The sequence below is a fragment of the Dicentrarchus labrax genome, unplaced genomic scaffold, assembly GCF_905237075.1.
Source record: "Dicentrarchus labrax unplaced genomic scaffold, dlabrax2021, whole genome shotgun sequence".
Classification (NCBI taxonomy): Eukaryota; Metazoa; Chordata; class Actinopteri; family Moronidae; genus Dicentrarchus; species Dicentrarchus labrax.
Window position 1 is genome coordinate 3269488 of NW_026136720.1, and position 26188 is coordinate 3295675.

At 41.9% G+C, this 26188-nt stretch overlaps 1 protein-coding gene across 11 annotated transcripts; it reads right to left on the reverse strand.

Annotated features, from left to right (window-relative positions):
- Positions 1-431: 431 nt before the first annotated feature.
- cnot1 (CCR4-NOT transcription complex, subunit 1) lies at positions 432-23276 on the reverse strand. Of its 11 annotated transcripts, none has more exons than XM_051381000.1 (49): positions 23121-23276; positions 21001-21291; positions 20780-20887; positions 19135-19227; positions 18552-18620; positions 18360-18414; positions 17278-17481; positions 16951-17119; positions 16505-16631; positions 16069-16179; positions 15510-15680; positions 15147-15274; positions 14735-14975; positions 14491-14610; positions 14076-14198; positions 13817-13968; positions 13382-13532; positions 12939-13140; positions 12427-12552; positions 11825-11949; positions 11393-11679; positions 11235-11313; positions 10856-11095; positions 10580-10720; positions 10289-10468; positions 10046-10162; positions 9849-9959; positions 9612-9689; positions 9211-9388; positions 8610-8743; positions 8179-8475; positions 7894-8034; positions 7558-7662; positions 7278-7397; positions 6732-6926; positions 6481-6623; positions 6142-6250; positions 5696-5865; positions 5376-5607; positions 5024-5272; positions 4381-4544; positions 4115-4232; positions 3902-4003; positions 3530-3703; positions 2974-3123; positions 2698-2878; positions 2433-2565; positions 2187-2321; positions 432-1411 (listed from the first exon to the last, which is right to left on the reverse strand). In XM_051381000.1, the coding sequence occupies exons 2-49, from the start codon at positions 21100-21102 to the stop codon at positions 1333-1335; spliced, it is 7119 nt and encodes a 2372-aa protein (XP_051236960.1). In that variant the 5' UTR covers positions 21103-21291; positions 23121-23276; the 3' UTR covers positions 432-1332. The 11 variants fall into 11 exon arrangements, with proteins under 11 accessions (XP_051236960.1, XP_051236952.1, XP_051236953.1 ...); XM_051380992.1 differs by having other exon boundaries at positions 8610-8764; positions 10856-11104; positions 12927-13140; XM_051380993.1 differs by having other exon boundaries at positions 8610-8764; positions 10856-11104; positions 12927-13140; positions 14491-14604; positions 19135-19233.
- Between the last annotated feature and the right edge of the window lie 2912 nt (positions 23277-26188).

The following is a 26188-nucleotide window of genomic DNA, read 5'->3' on the forward strand; positions in this document are numbered from 1 at the left end:
TAACCAAACTGCAACATGAAAATCTCAGAATAAAAAGATAAAATGTGACAAAAACATGTTTTTTTTGGGTACAGAAAATAAAGTTTGTGATACAAAAAACGATAATTTCCACACTAATCATGAAATGATTTCGTAACACTTTGCATTAGCTCGCTTTTCTTGCCACGCTTGACTGTCAACGCCAAAGTCCGTTCTGCTTCACACCCACTACTGAAGTCTGCAGCTCATCCTACCAACAGCTGGGTCTCTAAACATCCACGTATTCCAGGGGGAGTGGGCAACCCTAGCAGAGAGGAAAACCAATCTCAGAGGAGCTCAGGAAGAGGCTGAAAGAGACATTCAGGATTCACAAACCTTTAGAGCAGCGCTGTACCTGGAGTATAAAAAACACCCTCCAATCACTCCGGTCGTCCTGAATGAACACAGATGCGTTGCAGTTTGAATGCTTTATTTCCTGTATGTATGCATACTGCAGTTAAGTAGCAAGAACTAAAGGCAAACTAGAAAGAACTACAAAATACAACACATGGACCAATACATTTACAAAACATTCAAAATGTTACAAAATGGGCTGTATTGGTCCTTCTATTGTTCTTCAATTTGGATCTTTGTACAAATTGTCAAGATACGATGTCACCATCACTTTTGCACAATTTACAAGTGCCAGGGAGAGACTTCCAGAGCCAGTTTCAAATGGACAAACCATCAGCAAACCTTCTCCACCAACACACCAGGAGCAGACCCCCACCCCACCTGGGAGACTACCCTCCGTCTTCCTGTCCCACTCAGGGATAAAAAGGAATCAAATGAAAGTAGCAGGCAGCTTTTTTTCTTCAATCATCTACCATTCAGCCTCTGAAAGCAACCAAAAAAAAAAAAAAAAAAAGTAAGAAAAAAGGATCTGTGTGGGAGGGACGCAAACCAAGGACTTTGGTAGTGAGTGAAAATGTTTCGTTTAGATGTCTTTACATGTCAGGATACATTTTTATTGACATGTGCATTGCTCTCCACTTATCTACGCTCCCGTGCTTCCTTTTTCCAATATTTACATCAAAAGCATCAAAAAAAAAAAGTATATTAAACAGCATCAATCCATTATCTCCATTTCAATTCAGCCCCAAAGGGATAAACAAAAATCTAACTCCTCAGAACCATGAACTCCTTTAGAACCGTCAACAGTAGTCCTTTTTCATCCACATTTTCAAATGACTGTGGTTGCCAGTTTATCCAGTGCCAACAGTAAAGAGGGAGATGTGTTTTTGTGTGGTGGGGGGGGAGTGGGTCAAGGCCGCGGCATCTCTCCCGAGGGCTACGAGCTGGCTGGTACACAGGCTAGCTGGCACCGGTGCCCTCCATCACCTGCTGGGCCTGCTTCTGTCCCATGCAGCACTGGGCTACCGACTGGAACAGCCTGGAGGGGAGAGGGAAGACATTACCGTCTGTTACAGGGAGCAGCTTTACTCTATCTCATTATTATTATTAGCATCACAACTCTCTTTGAATTCTTCCTGCTAACAAGTGGCGTCTGTGCGGGCTCAGTTATCGACACAAAGACGACAGAACTGTGTGTTTACACACCTGCAACCATTACACTGTAGTGTAAACGCAACCAGAGGGCTAGATTTCTTTATAATGATTGCAATATGTCGCTTTGATTACAGTATAAACATACACTGATGCGTACCATATCTCCAGATTGTTGCACACTGATTCTCCACTATGATTCTGAATATAACAAACAGCCAATTCCCCTGCATTAGGTCTTATTGTGAATGTTTGTGATGAAGACGTGAGGGATATGCAGATATTATTCAGCTTTCAGGAGCATTCTTGGGATGTATAGTGCGTCTCATTTGGGGTTTTTAACCACAGTTTGCCTCTTTAGGCTAAGTTCTGTCGTTATAACAAAAGAAGAGCCCACTGTTCTAACATAGTGAAGACCTGGATATCAACAGGTTGAGGATATACACAAAGACTTTAACAAGGTGGTTGAATGAATGAACGAGTGAGGCTGTGGTCACCACCGGTGGAGAACTTTGGAAAAAGGATTTCTCTTTTGGTGTAAAGAGGAAAAATGTCTCAAGCTGCTCACTTTGAACTGTTATGATGTACTGTTCACCCTACAGAGGGATTTGTATGCACAGCTGCATGTAAACAGAATACTTTGAGTCAAACAGGGAACTTACTTTTCAATCTCAGGGGCACAGTGCACAAAGTCGTGGCTCCAGAACTTGAAGGCAGGATTCTTGATCAGCTCGATGAAGGTGATGAGGAGTCCCCACGGGTGTGGCCTGTTCACTATCAGCCTCTCTAGCAGAACCCTGGAAGAGGAGGAGAAAGCTTTGACTGACGGCACTCGTGGTTAACTTTGTGACGGCTCCACGTATCACTTCTGCCGAGATCACAGTGGCTCCGATCCGACCGCGACTCACCTGGTGATCTGCTCCTGGATGGCCTCGGTGTTGGCCTCAGCAAACAGGTAGAGCATGGTGCAGCTGAAGTAGTGAGTGTGGCTGTTGGGGTAGCGCAGCTGATTGGCGATCGCGTTCAAGAACAGGTAACGCCCTGAGGAGACACAGCAGCAGATGTTGGAAGATCTAAACTCTTCGAGCTCACACCGGAAACACACGTGACGTTTTTCCTAAAGCTTTTCTCTTTTGGCTCTTTAGATAGAACTAACTACTGCTGCCACCTTACCCTCAGTGTCCAGGTCCACAGCCAGGTTCTGGAAGATATCCATGTGTGCAGAGTGGGTGATAGTGCTCATGGAGGGGGTGCTGCCCTTGTTGTGGATGTGAGCGATTGCCTGTGTGCCTACATACAACACTAGAGCATTGATCAGCTGGATGTTGTAGCGGTTTCCTGGCTCATTAGACACCTGAGAGACAAAGAAAGGTGACAAATTAACACACAACTGTGCTGTTATTGGTTCAAGTGTAATAATAATCTAACGTAGATGGACGCTGCTCCTACCTGCAGGTTGCTGCGCAGCTCAGACAAGAACGTGACCGGTGAACGAGTCTTCAGGTACGAGTCCAGGTCCTTCTTGAACTGAGAGGGCATAACGCCTGTGAAGTTGGTGAGGATCCGGGGCGCGATGTTGATCTCGCTCAGCATGTCCACCTGCAGCCGGGGGCGGTAATAAAAACAATATTAAAGTCAGGTCACCCCTTGTGTTCAACTCTCCTTGTAGTGTTTGTGTCTAAGCTCAGTAGGATATGATCTCCCTACAATATGCACACATTTTAATGCCGTCCAACTTTAATCCTATGTGTATTAATCACTACTTTACCCTTTACTTTCTATTTAACATCACTTGTTTTAAGTAGAGGTTTTTCTTTGCATTTTTGATTCTTTTAGGATGTCTGTAGCTCTTAAAGAGTATTTATTTTGATTCTAACAGCATCCAGTAGCCTTTTTCCTTTGTAGTTATCTATTTTTGTTCATACGAATTACTCTGAGCTCCTAATAAATATGGTTTTATGTTGCTTCCCTAACCCCTCACAAGCTGGGTCCTGTGTGTCTCTACCTTGAGATTGGGTGTGAACGGGTCAGGTAGCCTCATGTTCCGTGGGAAGGCACTGAGGATGAGGTTGCGGAGCTGGATGCAGTTGGGTGGGATAACGTCACAGAAGCCATAATGGTAGTCACACAGGAACTCTGGGAAGTCATGCAGCAGGACCAGGAGCACTCGCAGTGTGCCCTGAAACAGCCAACCATAACAATAATTGTTAGTTAATCCATACAGTTAACAGGAAATACCTGCACATTAATGAAACAACAGATATTATGATAATAAGACTTGAAGTCTATAGATACATGAGATGAAATAAAACTAATATATAGCCAATACAGGCAGCAGGTATGGCTGCAAGTACATCAAGTAAAAAGGAAAAAGCACCTTGTAGAGGATTTGCATAGGTTTGTTGAGCTCTACATTCCTCAGGAATGGCGCCAGGTACTTGAAGAGATCAATCAGCAGCTGTGCGTACATGGGCCAACCCTTCAAGACAACAGACCGAAATTCAATCACCAACTAATACAGAGACAGCAGCAATATTCCCGTATTAATGAGACCACACGTGTGCATGAAATGAGTCTTATTCCTGCGTACCTTCTGCTGCGGTGTGTGTGCTAGCATCCTGGCGATGAAGATGCGATGGGAGATGAGTTCCAGCCAGGCGTACACAAAGCCGGGTGCTTTGGTGGGTCTCAGGATGTGGAAGGTGTTGCTGCAGATCAAAAAAGAAAGAAAAGTGCATCAATAATAGAGTCAGTTAAAACTGATATTTTCCTTTTTAAAATTAAGATTTTCTGTTTCTGAGGCTTCTATTCTACTTCTGTGCTGTCACAGTTCCCTGGCTGGAGGAGACTTCTTACCAGAAGGCGGTGAGTGTCTGGAAGTTGATGGTCTCCAGGACGTGTTCAGGAGCATTGAGCTCCAACAGCAGCATGATGAAAATGCGGTGGTACGGCAGCTGCTGGAATTCTGTCTGACGGACGTCGTGGTCCTGAATCAACACCCCAACTACAATACCGAGCACCTAGAAGAACAATGCAGAGCGCAATCAAAAATCAAGCAAACCAGCTGGTTCAAAGGCTACCGGCAGTATCTTTGTTTTATAAAGTATACAGCTGCTGACATTCTACAATCAAATACAAATTACAATCAGTCTTTTACAGTTATTTAAATAAGAAAGTTATTGTCCCTGATTTATGTAGAATTCTTTGTAACCTTCCTATTATGAGCAGAAGAAACCTACTCACACATCTGGTGAGGATCACTCTACGTAGTGGTGTTTCATTACCGAAAAACACATTTAAAAAAGGAATACTGAACATATGAAAAACTACCCAAAACACAATGGTATCAATATGACCATCCACAAATTTAAAATGTTTTAAAAAGCTTATTTTATAATAAAGTTTCTGCACAAGTAATTTTCTCTAATGTCTCATCAATAATAGTTTATATTTTGTACTGTTCTGTCACAGATACATATTTATGGTCACGCTGCTGTACCTTGTTGAGGAGGTTGATCTTTGTCACCGTGTTGGTGGCCTCTCCAGAGTGTTTGACCAGCAGGGCTATGAGCCTAACGAAGGCATCCAGGTTGTGGTAGCACTTGGCTCTGATGATGGCTGCACTGGCTGCTGGGTTGTGCTGCTGCTCAGCTTGTGCCCGATAGCTTATCTCCACACACATTTCTGTGCACAGCCGGAAGAACCTTGTGATCAGGTCATCGGTCTTCAGGATGCCTTGCTGGTGCATCTGAAGGAAAGGGAAAAGGAGACGTAAGATAAACATGGGGAATAAGGCTCGCCTTGATTTTCATAATCTGTATTTGACCATCTTAGCTGATAAATGAGTTTACCTGGCCAACAAAGGCAGAGAAAGCTTTGGTGCTATCCCTGCCAGCAGCTGCTGAGTGATACAGGTTGACCCATTCCCTCAGGAGGTACTCTGCCTTCTCCCTCAGGCCTGGAGGGTCATCGTACTCTGAAGCCTGTGAGATCCCGGAGTGCATCATGAAGTTGGGTCCCCCGTGGGCTCGGTCAATCATGGCCTCATAGTTGGAGCGAACAACATCCATCAGCTGGGGAAGACTGAGGAGGAGGAAACGAGAGAGAGTCAGTTTAAACGCCTCTTACATTAGAGTTATGTGCGCTTTGGTAGAGATAACAAGCTTTTTACCCTTCAGGTGCGTTGGCTCTGGAGTGTGCACAGGTCCTCATTAAAGTCTCAATTGTGTGGAAGAGGTCAGCCTCAGTCACATGGCTGACGCTACGTTCATCCACCAGCAACAGCTTCACCAACTGCATGGCAAATGCAACCGCCATGTAGTGCAGTCCATTCTCCATTGACTGGAAGAAAACAAAACAAAAACCACTTTTAGCTCGTAATGACAAAGATCTGTTAGATTCATTAATCTATTGATGAATGTTAAATGCGGTGCTTATACACCTAATTTTATAAAAACATTGAACTATAGTGGATCTGATCAGAACTGCCTATTTTTCTAAAAAAAAATCTTCATTAAATATAAAAATGTAGTGCTTTAGTATGTACACAACAAAATATACAATTAAAAGGAAATAAAATATTTAATGACTCTACATGTGAAGGTGTGTGATGCGTACCTGTGCCAGGTGCAGGTCGTACTGCTGCATGTTCACGAGGTGGTTCCTGATCAGAAGCTCCACTGCTTCTACGTTGTATTTGTACTCATCACGACATTCAATCAGACACCTGTAAACAAACAGCACATATCCTTTATATGGAGCCACCTTATGTGATGCACCATCCACATTTTACTTCTATTCAACATCCCTCATATCAAATGTTTTTATGTCAGATTTAATAATAATAATTACTTGAAAGCTTAATGACAACAACAACAACAACTAGCACATATATGATTCATATCAGTTAGGCTAAAAGGAGCTTAAGACAGCAGCGTTTGATTAATAATAAAATACCTGGTGATCTGTTTATTGCACCACTGTGGGCCGTAAGCACGTCCATCCTGAAGGGCTTTGAGCACCAGCAGGTGGCATTCCCTGTAGCGGAGCAGCAAGTCTGCATCAGCCCCACTTGTAGCATCCAGAAGACCTTCCACAGCCTGGGGGAATAGAGAGACAACTTAAGAAATGGTGCGAGAGAAGGTAATCTATGCTAATTTGTGTGTTTTACTAAGACTGGACAGCAACTGTAGAAGTAACTGCTCTACCTTCTGCAGTAGGCCGAGTGCGGCGATGCCATCCCTGGAGTTTCTAGCCAAGGCCACAGCCTCCAGCAGGCTGCGCAGAGCCTGGGTCAGGGGGTTCATGGCAAGGGCTGGAGGGATGGCATGAAGATGTTGCTCCAAATCTGCCATGCACTTATCATAGATCTGAGCCACGTCATCTGTGGCCCATGCTTGTTGCTGTTAACAAAAGACAGATATTCAATTAATCAACTTTATCTTTGTTTAATTTTAAGAATAATAATGTATAATTCTGAAGCATTTTATGTATTTTTATGTATTAATTCCAATGAGTAAACGGGTTGTAACCTAACTTAAAAATGTACACTTTCTTTGTATGGATGCAGGTCGGATTCTTAATGAACAACCAAAAGATGTGACTTTTATGCTCCCGAGTGCCTTCTGTCTTTCTCTCTCCCTCCCTCCCTCCACTTACCTACAGTGTGCAACACACAGCTAGCTTCATCCCGACTAAGGTAGCATTACTAATAAAAAGAAAAAGGTTTGGGGGATAGGAAGAAAACCACTCACCTTCATGGGCTGAGCCAAGAAGCCAGTGGGTTGGGAGAGATCATTACTGGGTAAGAAGCCTGGAACGTTTCTGGCAAACTCCTCATATACAGCCAGTTGCTTGGGGTCCACTCCTCCAACCTACAACACACAATTTATTACTCAACAGGAATGGTAACCAGACTGTACACGGTGCATCATTATCCTACTGGACAGATTTAATCAAGTTTAACCTGCAACTAGAATAAGGTTGCATAATGATGAATTGATATTGCATTACTGGATGTTGCAGTGATCTCACCTTGAGTCTGATCTGCTCAGGCATACGCTCAGCCTGGTAAGTCAGGACAACAGGATCACAGTAACGACGTCCCTCTTGACGTGCATGCTTCCTCAGCTCGAACTCCTAGAACAGAAGAAACAAAATTAAGAAGATGCACATTTGCTTTTCAAAAATGCATCAATAAAAAGTCCCCAGTCAAGAGCTACATGTATTATTCTGACAGTTGTAATTACTTTGACTAAAACTACTTCAGGCCCTCTGTCTTGAGGTTGGCATTTATTAAAGATTTTATGATTTATGATTATCTCTTTTCAGCAACATTGACAATTAACATGATCCATTTCTCCGTCTCACCGTGGCTAGTCTCTTGTCCATTTCAGGGCCAGCTTTCTCCACAGCTGTTTTCTGAATGAAGCAGCAAGCCAATTCACAGTTGTCCTGAGCAATCCTGGCTGCAGCCTCTTCCATCATTTCCCTCTGCTGGGGGGTTGGTGCCTGAGGGAATAAACACCTCAAGGTAAAGAAGCAGGAACGGCACAAGGTATCAAACAGAAACAGAAGGGAAGGACGGGTGTGTGTGTGTAGGTAAAGAAAGCTCTCTCTGTGCAGCATCTCTTTATATATTATACACATGCTTACCCTCAGTGCCGCAGCAAAGCTGTTCTTAAGGTTGCTGGCGATGCTCATGAGCAGGGGCTCGCGGCAGGTGATCATGGCCATGCCGGCCGTGAGGTTTCTCATCATATGGTGGGCAGCCACACGCATGCGGGACTCCTCCGAATCCAGGGCAAAGTCCTTCCTGATGATCTGCTCACAGGTCGTCATGGCAATTTTGATAGAGCGGTCAACCACAGGGTGCACGAGCTCCTGGACAGCACGCTCTACTGATTGCCGTACACACTGCTTCAACTGAGGATGGGCCTGTAGCAGTGGGATCTAAAGGGAAACAATGGGGGAAGGGTGAGAGAAAAGTCAAAAAAGGAAAAGAAAAAAGAAAAACAAGAGACAGAGAGAAGATATGTCTTTTAAATTGTACATTAACCCTTGAGCAGTAGTTTGCAAGTACTTACGTTGACATTTATATTAATGTGTGGAGCCAGGCCTGCCAAGGCATACACATTGATGTCATGGTAACTGAACTGTGGGGTGGGGGGCCCAGTGGTTGTGCAAGTGGTGGTGGTGGCAGCTGGGGTTGAGGGAGGGGCTGCAAATGGAACAAATTCTCCTGTTGGTCACAAAACGCTAATTGGATTAAAATCACAAGAAAAAAGCAGATTACGCAGAAAACAAACAGAAAGCGAGCATATCGGCAACAAAAGCGAGTACTACCAAGAGTTCTGGGTATGTGATGTGGTCAAAATTCATATTATAATGAACGTCACAGCATTTTCAGATATTAACATCATTATCAATATTCAGTATATTCCGACTTCGGTCAATTGACAGAAGTATGGGCCATGATTTGTTTATTCAATCATTATTATTGTTTTTACATGAGAAAACTTTCAAACTCTGGATGGATACTCACTTATCGCCAGAGGCAACGTTAACAAGTTATGCGAAACAGACAAACATATCTTAATAACTTAAATTAAAGTTGTAGCTCAAGACTTAAGATATGTAGAGTACGTGGAAAGCAGCACAAAGCTACAGAGAACATGGAGTATCCACCTGTGGTAGAAACTGGCAGCATCTCTTCTGGAGGCTTTGTCTCCTTCTTTGGTGCAGACAGCTGCTCCTCCAGGCTCTTCAGCTTGTCCTTGTCCTTTAGCAAGTTTCCCGGCTTGAGGTCATTGATGTCCAGAGACAGGTTCTTACACAGAACTTCAATCTCAAACTTTAGGTTCAGCTGCAGTAAACAAGAGAACAATGTGAGCAATATTTTCATATTTTCAGTTCAATGTGATTTTATTGTTATTATTGGTAAACATAGCTCATTTATATTATAGCTGGAATCAGCATGCAGGTTTAGGCAACAGGTTGATATAAATGGGTAATAAGGGAATTTGGAAAATGATGAATGGTCACTGAGATACAGACAATAACGTGGCTACATAGGAAGAATAATGTACCTTGAGGTCATGTTCCTGATGCAGCTCAGCGAGAACATTCATGATGGCCATGGTCCAGGGGTTCTGGGGCCTAAAGACCTACAACATCAGAGATGAACACATTAGTTAAAATCACTACTAAGAATCCAAAGAAACAAGTTAAGTACAGGCCAATGTATAGAGTTATTTGTGCATGAAGTAAATGACAGCATGGCAGTTGTATGAGGTAATCTTTCAGTTTACACCTGCGTTACTCACCATGCTTCGTAAACTGGACTCCAAAACTTTGGCCACAAAAGGAACTACGTACAGTAGCTCCTGCTGACCTTTCACATACGCCTCCAGTAGCAGAGATTTGACTTCCAGATCCTGGCAGAAGGGGAAAAAATAATGTGTTAGCCAACAGGACAGCCAGCACATGATGAAACATCAGAACCACCAAACTTGGAACTTACTGTATAAAGGATAGGCTTGTTTTTAGCCAGTGTAATCATGCCCAACCAGTGGCCCAGGTTCTTAAGCAGGGAGCGATCAGAGAAATTGGCAGCTGCCTTATCAGAGGTCAACAGAACCTGAAAGGAAGAGATGAGGAGTGTGTAATATTTATAATATATAACAGTTCATCAGGCAAAACACATAGGCAGAAAAAAAGAAAAACATGAACCCTCAAGTTCCCATGTTATCCCCCACGGTTTTACCTTGATATTCCTGTAAGTCTCATTGAGGACCATCTTCACAAACTCAGGGTTCTTGAGGGTATCCAAAAAGTTGGAATAGAGACTGTGGAAGTTGGGCTCAATGCTGACACGCTTCATCACCAGGTACTGAGACACCCAGGGCATAAACTCCTCCTTCACTGTTTCTTTCAATTCCTCAACCTGAAAAAAAGCAGATGTGGTTTAAAAAAAAAAAAAAAAAAAGCTTCTATGACTATTAAGGTTCCTGATACACAATTATTTTCACTAAATAAATAAATAACATCACTTTACCTTCTGCGTCATGTTGGACTGAGAAAGGTTGTTGAAGATGAAAGCGATCTTTTCCTGGACATTCTCTGGTGGCTCTACAATCCTTTCTGTTTGGTCAGTGGCCACCAGCAGGGTGTCAATGTTGGTTGTGTTTATGGAGGGCTGCAGGTAAGAAGAAGAACAACTACTACCTTAGAAAACAGTGCAAGTCTATGTACAGTATTTAATTTATTTACATGAAGTGGAAGCATTGACAAGGTAAGGTTGTTCAGACATATAAAAAAAAAAAAAACTCACAGGGACATCCTTCTTGAAGGTGCTGGGTGTAGGTCTTGTGATGGTGGTGGTCTTGGTTGCTGTGGTTGTAGTTGTTGTGGTGGTGACCAGAGTGCTGGGCTGACCTGGTGGTGGGGGTTTGGGGCCACCCGGTTGCTGCGTCTGGGCTTGAACGTGTGCCAGTGCCAGGCTGCCAGGCGTGGTGATGGAGCCCTGCATCTTCACCGGAGGGTCCCGTGACTGTTGGCCATACTCGATATACTGCACACACAGGATATTGAAAGGTGCAGAGCGAGAGATTTAATTTATCTGTATGTGGGGAGCCTTTCCTATAATCAGACCTGGGAAAATATAACACTATAAAATGGTGAGCAACAGTAAATTAAGGAAACCTGATTACCTCTTGTAAATGGTGGGGGAATTGCAAGAAGTGGGCAATTGAAGCCAAATGTTGACAATATTGAGGGTAGTCCTTTAGTCTGGAGATTTAAGAGATGCGTTAGCCTGAGAGAAGACGGCTGTATTACTATCATTTTACAAAAGAGAACAATTCATTACCTGTTTTTAAACCTATCTAGGGCAGCAATTCCAAAGTAATACATTTTGGATCCGTAAGGTTTTCTTAAGGCTTCAAGAACATATCGGAGGGCCAAGCCCAGGGCCATGTAGGTGACAAGACCCTTCTCGATAATGCCACCAAAAAGGCATGCAGTGATGTGCAGCTCCTTGTCTGGGTACTGGGGGAAGAATCGGTACTCCTCAAACAAGTTCCGAAGCATGCAATTGAACACCTCCCGCTCCCGCTTGATGGTTGAATCCTTGAACCTCTGCAGCATCTCCAGTACCTAGTAGGGCGGCAATAATGTAGAGAGAGGGGTTAATTCAAAGAGCAGCAACATTGAGAGTTTATGGAAAAGCAGAACTAAAATCAACAGCAGCCAATAATTCTATCAAAGCATGTGAGTTTTTGGCAGTGACAAAATAACTTACTTCATCCACAGACATCGTTGGGTGAGGTGGGTGGTTGTAGATGCGCTGGAAATAACTGTTTGCTTCATCATCTATCTCCTTACTAAAGTGCTGGTTTGCCTCGGGCCACACCTGAGAAAGGTCAGCTGGAAGAAAGGGTAGAAAAAAGACATTTTAACTCACTTGAAATGTTGTAATCTGCAGGAGGATGAGCCAAGCAATTAACACATCAGTGAAAATAACTGCAATCAAGTGAGGCACCAGGAATCAAAAAGTAAGGTTAGACCTGTGTTTGATGTTAAAAAAGCAGATAAATAACACTAAAGTGGGGCTGACGGCATAAACAGACTATTTCCTCTATGACAAACAAATTGGGTTTTGTGACATGAAATGAGAAATGTTAAGTTATACACATAAATGTTTGCCAAAACTACCCAAGTCTTTTTTAAGCTCCACATAAAGACTAGTGAAACTTAGTCTTATAAACTGTATTTGTGAAGCGCACTAAGATGCATTGCATATCAAGGCAATAATCATTGTCACTGCAGAGGAAATACAGTGTTGAGCAGCGCTGGGAGGGGGCTCACACCACTTCCACCACTGCTTACAGTCCTTCATCTTACTCTGCTGAAAGGTAGGTGGGTTCAGGCCTGGTGTGCTCATCTTCCTGGTGCCAAAAGGGTCTGTGTTCACCGTTGACATCCCCAGACTAGAGCCAATACCAGAGCCGATGCCTGAGCCCAAAGGACCTGCAAGTGACAAAGTACTTCAGTCATTTCAATCCACACTTACCTCACCCTCTGAACTACGATCCCTTGTCCTCTAAACTCTGAGTGTTCTGCTAAAGTTAACCCTTACAAAATGTTTCCCCTTGTGTTTGTTTCTAAAATTCTCTACATTATACAAACTTAGAAAGTTAGAGGTCTAATCGAAGTTATGCAATAGTTTGCTTAGGTTTACTGTATGTAGAATATTAACATAGAAATAGTGTACGAAACCAGTTCGAGTCCAGTCACCGAATCCAAAGAAGACTGAGTGAAATGGCTAGTGTAATACGACCTTAGTATAAAAATGTGCCTTGCTTGTTTGTCTTATAATAAAATAATAAAAAATTGCATAGTACCAGAGTCCATACCAGGAAGCTGCGAGGACAGGCTGCCAATACCCCCAAATGGTGTGCTGGGATTAGGGTTGGAGAGTGGTGGGAAAGCCTTTGCTGGGGACTGGGGATTACTGAAAGCTGAACTCAGTGAGGTTGGGAAACCCTGCATGCTTTGAGTGTGGGAGGTAGCTGTGCCTCCCAGGTTCAAGGAACCCATACCAGATAGAGGGTCCATCTACAGAAGAGCAGTAAAGAGAATTAAGCAGGAATGGGAAGAGTTAGTGCTACAAATGTGAGATAAGTTTCAGCAACACGTGCATGATGTCCATGAATCCACAATAAATAAATGAAAAGTTTAAATTATGACAGAACTATAACAATAATTTGGATTGGCAATTTGGAAATACAGATCGGTTTTGTTGACACAAAGGCATTTCAAAGTTTGCCTATAGAGGCAGGATTTCACATGAAAGTACCTGCACAGGAGAGATGGCATCCAGGCTGCTGGTGCTGGGGGCACGTCCCTTTGGCATTACCCCTGGTGGTGGCTGGCGGGCTTTATTCATCACATTGCTGCAGTTGGCAACCATGGTCAGGATGGTTTCTGACAGCTCCTGGGACACGCTCCTAAAAAAACAAAACAAATCTTTAGTTATTGGTTACAGTGACTGGTGTCTACAATTTCTATACAGAGACAAAAGTTTTTTTCTTCAGGACTTATGTGGTCAAAACACCATCAAATATTACCAAACGTGGGCTTCATTTTTTCTAGAATATTGTTTTTGGGCTTTTATTGCCTTTAATTGATAGTGACAGGAAAGAGAATAACACACACCCAAAGGGCACAGGTCGGTCTTTTTACAAGCAGCAGGCAAACTAATATTACAGTGACGGAGCCTAAAGCCTCTCACCCAGCACAGGACTGCAGGCAGGCCAGCATGGTGGCTAAGGTTTCCGGGGGCAGCTGGGCGCTTTTGGGCTGGTCCTTGTCTGGCGCCAAGCCCCCCATAATGGATGGACAGCGCCTCTTCAGGAATGTCACACACGCCTGGATAAAAGGTTCCTGAGATGACACAAAAGGATTGTTATGGTAATATTCTCAAAAACACACTGACAAAACTATAATGACATTTGAGAATAAATGCAAGTAAGATCAGTTTGAAGAGTTACCCCATGCTCTCTGATTTTGTCAGTCAGCCATTTATCAAGTTTGAGGTATTCACGGCGAGAGGCAAGTGCAGCAAGGTCAATAACAAAGGCAAATGGAGTGCCATTCAGCAACATCGATAGAGACTGGGGGAAAAAACAAAACATATTGGCTTATTGACCACAATCAAAATGATACATACATTAGTGATTAAGCCAAGAACACCACAGGATATATGTCCCTATAGCCCCTCATTTGTCTTACTTTAATGTCATGTTGACTAAATTTAGTTAAAGTTATAAAAGACAAGTGGTGGAATATTATTGAATGCAACAGTCTTGTGCGCTACAACACTAGTGCCTAATTATTATGCCCATTTAGCTTGAGGGTTTAATGTTCAGAGCAGTCATGTCAGTGATTTAGTCTACTCTGACAAACCTTCAAGTCCTGGGCCACATCCAGGATGCGAGACAGCTTGGCCTGGTCATACTGCTCCCCTCTCATATACCACTCTGCCATTGAATGCATAATAAGCTGACGGATGGAGGGAGACTGTCCCTGGAAAATAACCACCAGGTTTTATGAGTACACAGGCTTTATAAGAATAGAATCAGAACAAAAACATGACTTCTTGACTTGAAATCGACCAGCATTTAACAGCCAGACAGTTTCTAACACCAACCTGTCCATGCCAGGCGTAGTGCAGGATAATGGCCGAGTTAGGGTGGTTGCCCAGAAAGATGGGCATGAGGGTAGAGATGAGCTCATGGCGCAGCGTGTGCCAGGAGGTGGAGATCTGCAGCAATGCCAGCACCAACATGTCCGGGCAGTGTTTGATCGGGAAAGCAAACAGCTGCTTCACCTGCTCATACTGGCCCACCTCAGACAGCCTTAGTAGGCTTTCCACCAGGTCCAGACTTTTCCTGTGAAGAGATGGGGGACAATGGGTCAAACACATTATAGCCTCAGCCCTGTAAGAACCACATTCAGTAGGTCAAAATATGCCTCCCAAATGTATAGCTGAGTCACTAAACCCAGTAAGGGGATAAAAACAAATGCTACACTCTTCAACATAGTGGCTTGAAGTTTCATACCAGGTGGCAATCTCTCTGTTGTCATCCTCTGGTGGGGCCTTAAGGATGTCAATGGCCACAGTGTGGCAAGGGTAGTCAGCAAAGCAAAACACTTCTGGGCTCATCAGGGAGTGCTGAATGAATGACAACTGCAAAACAGAAACAGAGCAATTAGAGATTTAAAGAGGACATACAAGGCTCAACCTTAACTACTCAAACCGCACTGTGTCCAGAGAGAAATCAATTCCTACATGGCATTCCTTATTAATGTTTCAATTTTACTCTTATTCTTAACAGCAACCATTGCATTCAATTAGGTTTTCCACTGCACTTAAACACTTAAGAAATCACATCATCCTGACGGAGCAGATATTGGTCAGTTACCTGTCCCTCAGCGTGTTTCCATGGCCGATAGATGAGATCGACAGGGAAGACCTCCATGCCCAACCCTCTCTGAATGCCATACACCACTATTTGCAGGCCTTTGCTGTCCCGGATTATAAAGCCCGGGTGGTCCAGCTCGTACGTCACCTCTTTGAAGTTCAGGTTGGGATTCTAGGGGCACAGACATAAAATCAACAAGTGAAACCTCAGCTTCTGACGATCAGGTACAAAAAGATTTCTGCAACCCTCAGAGTGGGCGTATACAATGATGGGTACGTAAGCTACAGTAGCCCGTAATATTCTAGGATTATTATGGCTTTATGGAAAAAAGATTGGGATCAGACCATTGCATAATGGCCATTTGGTGAATAGCCATCAAATTGTGAGTAGTAAAGTGGAGCTGATGCAGAAACAAGGTTGCGCAATGCATTAATTCTTGCTACTCAAGACTTAATATGTCCTTTAAAGTGTAGTATGTGAAAATGTAATACACATTGAACAAATATTATACAGGAAAAGCTACGGCTAACTAGTTTCGGTAAACTGAAAGTTCACGTACCACTTCTTTCACGACGTCGATGAGAACCTCGACGTTCCACGTGTGAGCCTGCGAGCCATCGTTCTTATCCTTACCATCGCTCCAGATGCCACTTCCTGGAGCGGAGATGGACTGCAAGAGAAAACGCACAGGAATAGAAAATGAATATTAACATTACTGGATCAAATGACTGCAATATTGATAGCACGAGTGACTCCTTTCATTAATTAACCAACTCTCCAGCTCTGGAGCTTTACAGCCCAATTTCGGTCAATGTTTTACAGCCTGTACTTTCACTTTATGTTTGAGTCTGAGCGGGGATTGTCAAAAGGGTCTACTGATTATACATTTAATAGTATTCAAAGTACCAAAGTTATTTAAAAACAAAGAAACAAACAAAAGAGATCTACACCATTCGCAATGAATTAACTAAAGGAAAATCAAATAAGCAACTCACCTGTAGTGGGATGCCATCAGTTAGGCCAGAGTGTGTACGAGCCATCATGCCCAGGACCCTGGCTACCTGGCTGGCCGTCACCTCTCTCACCCCATACTGGAGGATTATGTTTCTGCACTCATCCAGACTGGAGAGAGAGAGATAGCACAAACAGGTCAGTGCTGACTATGATCCATCAAATTATACTCAAATTGTATTAGGGATAGGACACACATAACTTCTTCTATTGTTACAAAACATGTTACTATCAGGTGTCCAGATTTGGCTAACTGCAAAATGATGTAGTGTGAACTGAGGATGCAGTCGAGATCTGTATTCAGCGTCTCAGTCATCTACTATGCAGGCATTAGCACCCTGGTATCCAGTTTTGCAATCTGCATTTGAGGCTTTTAAAAATATAATATAAGTGCATTCGCTGAGGATGTAGAATTTAAATATAAATTCACCTGGCACAGAAGCCATAGCCAACTTCTTGCATGAATTCTGCAAGAGAACTCTCCATCATGGTCTTAGCTAACTCCCCCGAGTCTGGCAGGATCCTGTCCATGAGAATGTCCCGTTTTTCAGGGTACAGCAGTGGTGCGAGCACCACAGGGCAGCGCTCCTGGGGAAAATCTGAAACACAACACACACTTAAAATAAACAAATGTAGCACAGCAACACTGAAAAACCATTAAAAAGGAACATAAATTGTTTCTATTCAGTCTGACGAAGCCGTGTATGTTAAACTATAAGAATTTATATGCTTCAGGACCAAGATGGTTGCACCATACCTCGGCAAAGTGTCTTCAGGAAGGCGTCAATCTGCTCTTGCCCTACCCCACTGGCTCCCTTCTGGCCAAACAGTAGATGGGAGAGCAGCAGGTGCAAGACCTCTATGGCAATGTCTTGAAAGCCACCTTCCTGGTTTCCGCCGAGATCCGCGTCAACGTATGACCGCAGGAGGTCCGGAAGTTTCTGCTTGATGAACTGCGCAGCTGAGAAACGGTCAAAAACAACTTGTTAAGAAGGCACAGACTTGCTTTTATTAAACTTTATTTTCTCTGTGCTGATAAGTCAACATTGTCAACACACACAATTGTATCGGTTTAAAGTGGTGTCATCCATGAACAACTTTAGGTAATTTAAACTGACACTTCTTTCCTGTATGCCCATGTGCTACCAACCTTTATCACAACTTGATAAAAAATTAGCATTCACTTAATAAAGCAGTTGCCTGCTATTATTTTGAAATGCAATTTTTAAAATCAACACACCTTAGCTTACAAATAAGTCAGTCATTCATTTTCTTATCTTCACTCTTGCCATTAACACACCATTTGGCCAATGTCTGTCCAAATGGTGAACTTCTAATCTTGCTTCAATCTTAAGAACAAGCCGTGTCAAACGGTCTCAGACTTTGTTCTGAACAGTGTTTAAACTGTTCATAATGCTAACCAATTACATGGACAGGGTTTCGTTCAACTTTCTGTTCTGTGAATAAGTGCAGACTGCAGCGCTTGACATTCAAACTACTTTTGATTATATGTTCAATGTCTTCAGGGATCTGTGGAATTACTGAGGTTATATATCTAGGGCTGCAATGACTCCAATACAAGTACGGTTGGGTTATAGCAGAAGTCTCTCAACCCGCTGCTGAAACCAATTACTTTATTTTTAAGAGACGTTTCTTTTATATTTACTGTTGCTCTTTAATAGCAAGCAAATGTATGTCTTAACTGTATCTGTGCTTGTTCATTTATTTGCTGGTTAGAATAAAAAGATAGTTAACTTGCCCATAGTGCAAGGAATATTATGTCCAACTGAATGCCAGACAACAGGTTTAAATGTGTGCAGCTCTACTAGAATGACTTACCAAAGCCCCGAAGGTCTGTGTTGCTGGAGTTGAGCAAAGCAAGGCCAAATATCACCTGGGAAATAAATGAAATGTCAAAACGTGCGACTCTCATGTAACCATCGATGTTTCCTAACTACAAAATGTGAATTTGTTCATACAGTATGTGGTTCAGATTGGTAGTTAATGAAGCCCGGTGCAGAGCTGGCTTACCTCTTGGACCTTGCTGAGTTTAAGAACTTTACTCAGTTGAGTGAATAAGTGGGCTGATGGCTTCAAACTCTGAAAGACAGTTTAAGTCAAACACCTTAGTAAAGAGGACACATTCACTTGTGGGTGTCTGAGCTGATGTCTAAACTAGTTATACCCTGACACGTCAACTGAAAGAATCTTGTAAAAGCTCATTTTTGATTTGGCCAATTGTAACTTGTGACTCTCAGTTATGTTTCCATGTACGCATCCTGAATCTCTGATGCACCCTAACAACAAATTCATGTTACTTTCCTTGTTTATGTGCACTCTTTCCAAATGTTCTGTAATATTTTCAATATAATTAATAATTAAATGTACTTTACTATACATGAATATAACCATATAAACATTGAACTAGACACTACAATTTGTTTGGGAAAACTAACATTTTATTGGGGACCCACTCATAAGACCAACTGTGGATCAACATCCCTGGACTTGTAACCTGTGACTGTATTTTATTGCCTGCTTTAGGAGCACACGGGCTGTCATACATTCAGGCTACCACAGGTACAATATAAAAACTCTGGGATCTGCTACTTACCTTCTGGTAGTGCAGGGGATTGTCGATGGCATAACACAGAGTAGAGATAAAGTTTGGCTTTGATATCAGCGACACACACTCCTGGATCAAAAACTGTGTCTTGGGCAAGTTGAAGAGAAGAAGAAGAGAGGAAAGAGAACAGAGGCAGGTGAAGAATAAGATATGTAAGAAGTATGACAATAAAACAATGAGTATTATTAAATTCTACTATAATCACAATGGAAAAAAACATACTACTAAAGACTCAAGAATCTGCAAATTTATATATTTTTTTAAAAAAAAGGTACGAGTTTATGAAATCACCTCTGAATTACAGGTTTCGGAGTGAAGCCATATTGAGATATGCACAAAAACAAAGCATCATTTAAAAGTGATCAGCATAAAGTGATCAATATTCCAGTGTTTTTAGTGCAGAGGACATAGATGTATGCACCCCCTGATTTAAGGACACAGTCTCTGTTTTATACACACTGTCAGATTAAAGGTCTGGCTGATTGGGCCAGCTGTAGTTTCTAAAGTACACAAGACAGCATCCCAAAGATGGAATCAGCTGGCATGTGCATATTTATGTTTTGTTGTTTGGAGGGGGGGAATAGTACACCAACATGAACAGCTGCCCCTTTTGTTTTGTTTTTTACATTTCACAGAGTTTATAAGTGCACACTGTCTGACGAAACTATGATTACTACTAAGATTCTTCTTGATTGCCAAGTTGGGAAGGAAACCAGAGTAACATGTGTCCAGTTTATCTCTTAATCTTATCTGAAACACGTATTTTAATAAAGTGGTCAATGTTTTTACTTTATTGTATTACTACAGCTGGGTTAATTAGAAATGTAGCAGTTTGTCAGGCCTCTATGATCAGTGTTCGGCTAATAGCGATTAGTTAATGTCAAACTGTACAGAGTGTACTCTGTGATAACTAATATCCACTGGAAGGACAATGTGTCACTCTGTTTTTTCCCTAAATAATCAACCTAACAAGCTGTTCCTATAAAGTAGGCACTGGTGCAATAACTCACAGGCATTCTTTCTACCATATTTTGCTGGCCTGTTCAATATTATATATAAATATACAAAACGTTTGGAGATCAAAAACAAGGAAATGTTATTGTGACAAGCTTATTATCCATTTTCTTTGACATTATTTTAAGTAGTCTCATCCTGTGTCTCCAGTGATCCTGTAACACTTGTGGAAATGTGAAACTACCCCAATGGATGTGTGAAAGTTTGAAACTGTTCCTATTGCACTAAATGTTTTAAACAAAAGTTCAATTAGAAAACTACCTTTCCTACAAATTTGGTTCACTTCAGATCACCTTAAAGGATTCAAATCATGGTCCCGTCTGGGTTACTGCCACAAGCTGTTATTACTCAGTGGATCAATGTTTCATGTTGGCCAGAGCCGTCCGCGTCTATCAATCAAAGTTGTGGGATTGCAAGAATGACTCACTTATTTACTTCTAAAAGCAATTGTTGTTTTCCCGTAAGTGGTGCTAAAAGTACAAAATTTTCTTAGAATTTGAGTGCATTTTTAGAACTAAAATGACAATAAGTTAATAAATATTGTGCCCGAAACGCCATTTCTGTGAGATGCAATAAGATGCAAAAAAGTCAAGCACACTTTTTCCTAATCAAAAATTACCTGGTGAAAGTCCTTGCCACTGCTTTTACCATCGCCACTGAAATCCACATGGGAGAAGAGACAGCGTAGTAGATGCCTGTCTGCCTCAGGACCGTGACGATTAACAATCTGAGAAGGGAAAGGAAAACATCAGTATGTGGACGGAAGGAGACATTTTCAAGACACTTCACATGGATAAAACTATAAAATCTTTGTATTTAGATACTTCTGCTACCACTTACATGCTGTATTTCTTGCTGGCTGGCTCGGTAATTTTTCTTTGTTAAATTGTCCACCAGATAGCTGATTTGAGACAAAGCCAGCGAGAGCGAGTCAAGATTCATTGCTGGTCGGGGCGGAAGCAGGCGGCCGAGCACGGCGCAAAATCACCATTATTCCCCTTTAGTCACTGCAGTGATAGGTTACTTCTGCTCCCCCCCCCCAAAAGGTGTGAAAAAAAATGTCGTCTTCCAAATGAGATTTCGGATCAGTGGCCCCCCGGTGCTCCTTCAGTTTAAAATCAAGTTCAGCATCTGTAAGGAAAAGAACAAAAAAGAAGTCAACAACGATTTTTTTTACAAACACAGAAAATGTTTTTTGCAAAAGAAACAAAACCTCCTTTATGAACCGCACTAAACCGAGAGTGTTGTACTTTTAATGCAGGATAATATTCACAAGTGTAATACCCAAATAGCAGAAGCTGCTGCAACTTTTAAGATTGAGGTTAAAATGTGTGAGAAACAGCATTATGTTACTGTAGTGCTGCAGAGATCCTCCGAGCCTACAGATCTTGTTCTCCAGGTGTAAGAAAAACATGTTTGTTTCACACAGAAACCAAAAGAATTTCATGATTTGAGGAGTTTTTTTCAGCGAAAATTAAATTTGAAATCTTTCCCACACTAATCGTATCTCAAAATGTGTGAAAATAATCCCAATATGATGTTTTTACCCCATTGTGGAGCCCTTACAGCTACAGTACACTGACAACACACAATATTGTGACAGGCTTTTGAGGCCTACGTGCAAACAGAGCCAGAGGTGCAGTGAAACATATTATAGTGTCTGCATTTATCTGCCAACAAAAACCCCCAAAATACGGTGAATATGAGATAAAGTCAGGTAGTTTCAGACTCGTATCTTGTGGGAAACATCAGTTACATAAACTTCCTGCTCTCAGTCGTTAGTACTAGGCCTCACCTGTGCCTCCACGTCTGGTAAAAAAAAAAAAAACTATAAAAAAACAAGTTAAAGTCGTTGCACCGAAGTAACTAACACACCTACTACAGCAGCTTTCACCCAAAAACAAGAAGAGTACAGTGCATTAAGAGCTAAAAGCAGCGTTTCTTTAACGACCAGAGGGAAGCAGAGAGTTAAAGTCTCCGAAACAAAGAGCGAGCTAATGGAGGTTAGCTCCTCCTGACAGCTACAACCAACTCTCTCTACACCTCACTGGACCGACACCCGGAGCCACAGTCTGAGCCCCACTGCTTCAGGAGACTGTTCACTTAATTCCTGATTTAAAAAAACAACTCCGGTTCGCAAGCTGCGGGGAGGAGGAGGAGGAGGGAGGAGGGAGGGAGGGAGGAAGAGGAGGACGTAGCTACGCGAGCTAACATCGCCATGACGCTGGCAGACACTCGGGAGTTAACGAGCATGTTTACGGGCTGATGTTAACCGTTAAATCCGGTTACACACCGCCGTTAACCGGCCACACGTTCACCCACCACCCTGCATCCGCACACCCTACCTGTGATCGATACCTCGCGTTATCGATCAGCTTGTTTTGTGAAGTGTTACCAGCTCCCTGTACGGGGGCTAGCACATTAGCACTGGACGTGAAGCCGACGTTAGCAACAGTTTTAAAAGCCCGAGTTTGTGTGAATCGGCAAAAAAAACAATCAATAACGGGGTTTAAAACAAACAATCAATAATGTTTTGGGACAACCTAATCGATTAAAAAAGGCTGTGAAGTGATTAGCTCCACATGCTTTGGCCGCGGGCTCGAAGGCCGCGGATGGAGGTTAGCTCGTTAGCTCCTTTATACGGGCTCCGGCTAATCCCAGGGAATCGACCCCGCAGCGCAAACGTTACACGCAGCCGATGTCAACATCCACTCGAGCTACAACGGGATAAACACACACGTATAAACGCGGCACACTTCGCACAAGAAGCGTTTAATAAAATGTAGGAATTGTAACTTTTTCAGGCTGGGAGCAGTATGACAGCTGCTTTCCAGCAAATAGACGCCCCCCGCGGTGGTGGTGGCTAACAACCGTCCCTCCGCATTAAAAACGGCTCTTCGCGGGGTTTCACGTTCACCGGTCGACGGTTGTTAAACACCGGATATATTTAAAAGCCTCACCGTGCTCCCGTGGAAGTCACTCAGACGTTCATCCCGCCTCGGTTCTCACAACAAACTGGACCGCAATGGAAAGAAGTCGCTGTGGCTCCGGTTCTGTTTGATTTTCAAAATAAGATGGCGACTGTCACCACCGCCGCCGCCGCGCGCTCACGGCTCGAGACGAGTGCGTGAGTTTATCCGCGCGACACGGACAGACAGCTGGTCCGTGCGGGCCGCCGTAGAGTCGTTCGCTCGCCGTGCTCCTGTGCGGTAATGGATGGTGGGAAAGAGGAGAGCATGAATCACGCGTTTGTTGTTTGCTGTAGGAGTAGGTAAACCGGGTCAAACCGGGTCAAACCGAGGTAAACCGGGTCAAACCGAGTCAAACCGAAACCGCGAGAAGAAAGGAAAGTCCATTTCCGGCCGTGAGATATGAAACATGATGAAAATCTATATTTTAAAATATCTATAAACTTAGCCATGATAATAAATGTTCATGTTAGGTCAAAGTTATGAGATAGAAAGTCAAAATAAAGAGATTAAGATCAATTTTATTAATCCTGAATGAGGAAATTCATTTTATGAGATAGAAAATCTAAATTCTTGGATAAAAACCTGACTTTATGCGATAGAAAGTTAAAATTGTGTGATTAAAAGTCCAATTTTGTGACATATGAAGTCAAAATAAAGAGATTAAGATTAACTTTATTAATCCTCAATAAGGAAATTAATTTTATGAGATAGAAAGACGACATTTTGAGACAGAAAATCTAAATTATTAGATTAAAAAAGCCGATATTGTGACACAGAATGTCGAAATTATGAGATATAAAGTCAAAATAAAGAGATTCAGATTAACTTTATTAATCCTGAATAAGGAAATTAATTTTATGAGATAGAAAAACGACATTTTGAGACAGAAAATCTAAATTCTTGGATACAAACTCGACATTATGTGTTAGAAAGTTAAAACTGTGTGATTAAAAGTCCAATTCTGTGACATATAAAGTCAAAATAAAGAGATTAAGATTAATTTTATTAATCCTGATTGAGGAAATTAATTTGATGAGATAGACAATCTAAATTATTATATAAAAACTCGACATTATGTGATAGAAAGTTGAAATTGTGTCGACATTTTGAGATAGAAAGTCAAATTTATGTGATTGAAAAGTAAAGATTGTTAAATATAAAGTCAAAATTATGAGATAGAAAGTCAAAATAAAGACATTAAGATTCATTTTATTAATCCTGATTGAGGAAATTCATTTTATGAGATAGAAAATCTAAATAATGTTGAAATTATGAGATAAAAAAGCCGATATTGTGAGACAGAAAGACAATATTATGAAATATAAAGTCAAAATAAAGAGATTAAGATTAAGTTTATTAATCCTCAATGAGGATATTAAGTTTATGGGATAGAAAGACGACATTTTGAGACAGAAAATCTAAATTCTTAGATTAAAATCTCGACATTATGTGATAGAAAGTCATCTGCAGCTCAACATGACAAAGACAAAGGAGCTGGCAGTGGATCTGAGGAAGGCCAAGGCTCCACCGACCCCTGTTTCCTCCCGGGGGGGGGGTCACTGTAGACACTGACTACAAGTACCCGGGAGTTCACATGGACAATAAACTGCACAATAAAGCTCTACAGGAAGGGCCAGAGCTCTATTATCTGAGGATGCTGAGGTCCTTCAACATCTGCCGGACACTGCTGAGGATGCTTTATGAGCTGTGGTGGTCAATAATATCCTGTTAGCTGTTACTGCAATCTTTCAGGAGCTCAACATTATCATTATCAGTACTTATAATTATTATTATTTGTTACACTGTCGGTCACATACCGTAGCATACATTTACTTCTATCTATATTGTTATATATTGAATTATATTCTACTTTTATTTTATTTTTAATACGTATATACCTATAAATAAAATTTTTCTAATCCATATGTTGTGTTAGAGATTTTGTTTCTATTCTTTAACCTCTTACCGTCTGTAAAATGACCTAAAAACACCTAAAAACAACATTTACCCAAAGTAAATTAAAAGCTGTTCTTCAACCATTTGCAGTATATGCATGGTTTTGGTCTCATTTAAAAGATAACCCTCTAAAAAAAACAGCTGTTCATGGGCATTTATCTATGTGCTCATGTAGTGAGTGGATCTAAATCTAACATGGCGTAATGTCGTGTGAGCACCTTGAGCAACTGTAACAATCAAAAGTATGTCTGATTCTGCAGACTGGGGTAAATAAAAAATGTTGGAATTGTTTAAATTGGGAATGACTGGAAAGCTGAGACACACCAGTGAGCTCAAACTCTGGGCTGGAGAACCAGAAGGAGGGAGGTTGGTGACTCCGAGCATCCCTGTTGAGTGACAGCTGTGGACTCTTGAAGCCTAATGTTCTACGATTCTGTGGTTTCCGTCAGATTGATCGTCTCCTCTGTGAAACATCTGTAGCCTCACTGTGCTTTAATATAAACTGTGAACTGATGTGGGTCACACAGCCATGCAGGGCTCTGTATCCCCTATAGCCTTAAACCCTCTTGGCACTCTGCTCGGAGAACCAGAGGGAGTTAGGGAGACGTGGCTATACTCGGCTGTCCTCTCGTGTCCACACATCCCTGGGTTCAGGGACACTGGAAGTCACCGTCAGAGTAGGGCAGATAGCACCAAATAGAAAAAGAAGAAACATGAAGGTTCAACTAGGCGCCCTCTGTGGAAGAAGACCTATCTGTAGATAAATAACAGCTCATTCTAAGGTAAAGAAAACATTGTGCTAACCACTGAGCCACCATGCCTTCATTTACACTTTATTTAAGTGTAAATAACCGTTTGTATTATTTATAAAGGATGTTTATGTGTTCACATGAGTCAATGCTGATTATTAACTGCAGTACAGTTCTAGTAGTTAGGCTTACATTTCATTATAGTTGTGTTATTCTGACCATTCAAACATAGTCGAAGTTTGAACTTTACCTTTACAACCAAGTAGATTATAGCTTGGTTGTTTCTAATTAAATTTAAACACAACTTTTATTTTAGACTGATATTTATTTATCAATGGAGATTTGCATTCA

Coding starts and splice junctions, on each gene's coding strand:
- cnot1 (XM_051380991.1), bottom strand. CDS start 21,102: ATGAATCTTGACTCGCTCTCGCTGGCTTTGTCTCAAATCAGCTATCTG. Junction 11,680..11,824: donor CAACGATGTCTGTGGATGAA/GTAAGTTATTTT, acceptor CCGCCCTACTAG/GTACTGGAGATGCTGCAGAG. Junction 11,105..11,234: donor TCCCCCACCATTTACAAGAG/GTAATCAGGTTT, acceptor TTCAATATCCTG/TGTGTGCAGTATATCGAGTA.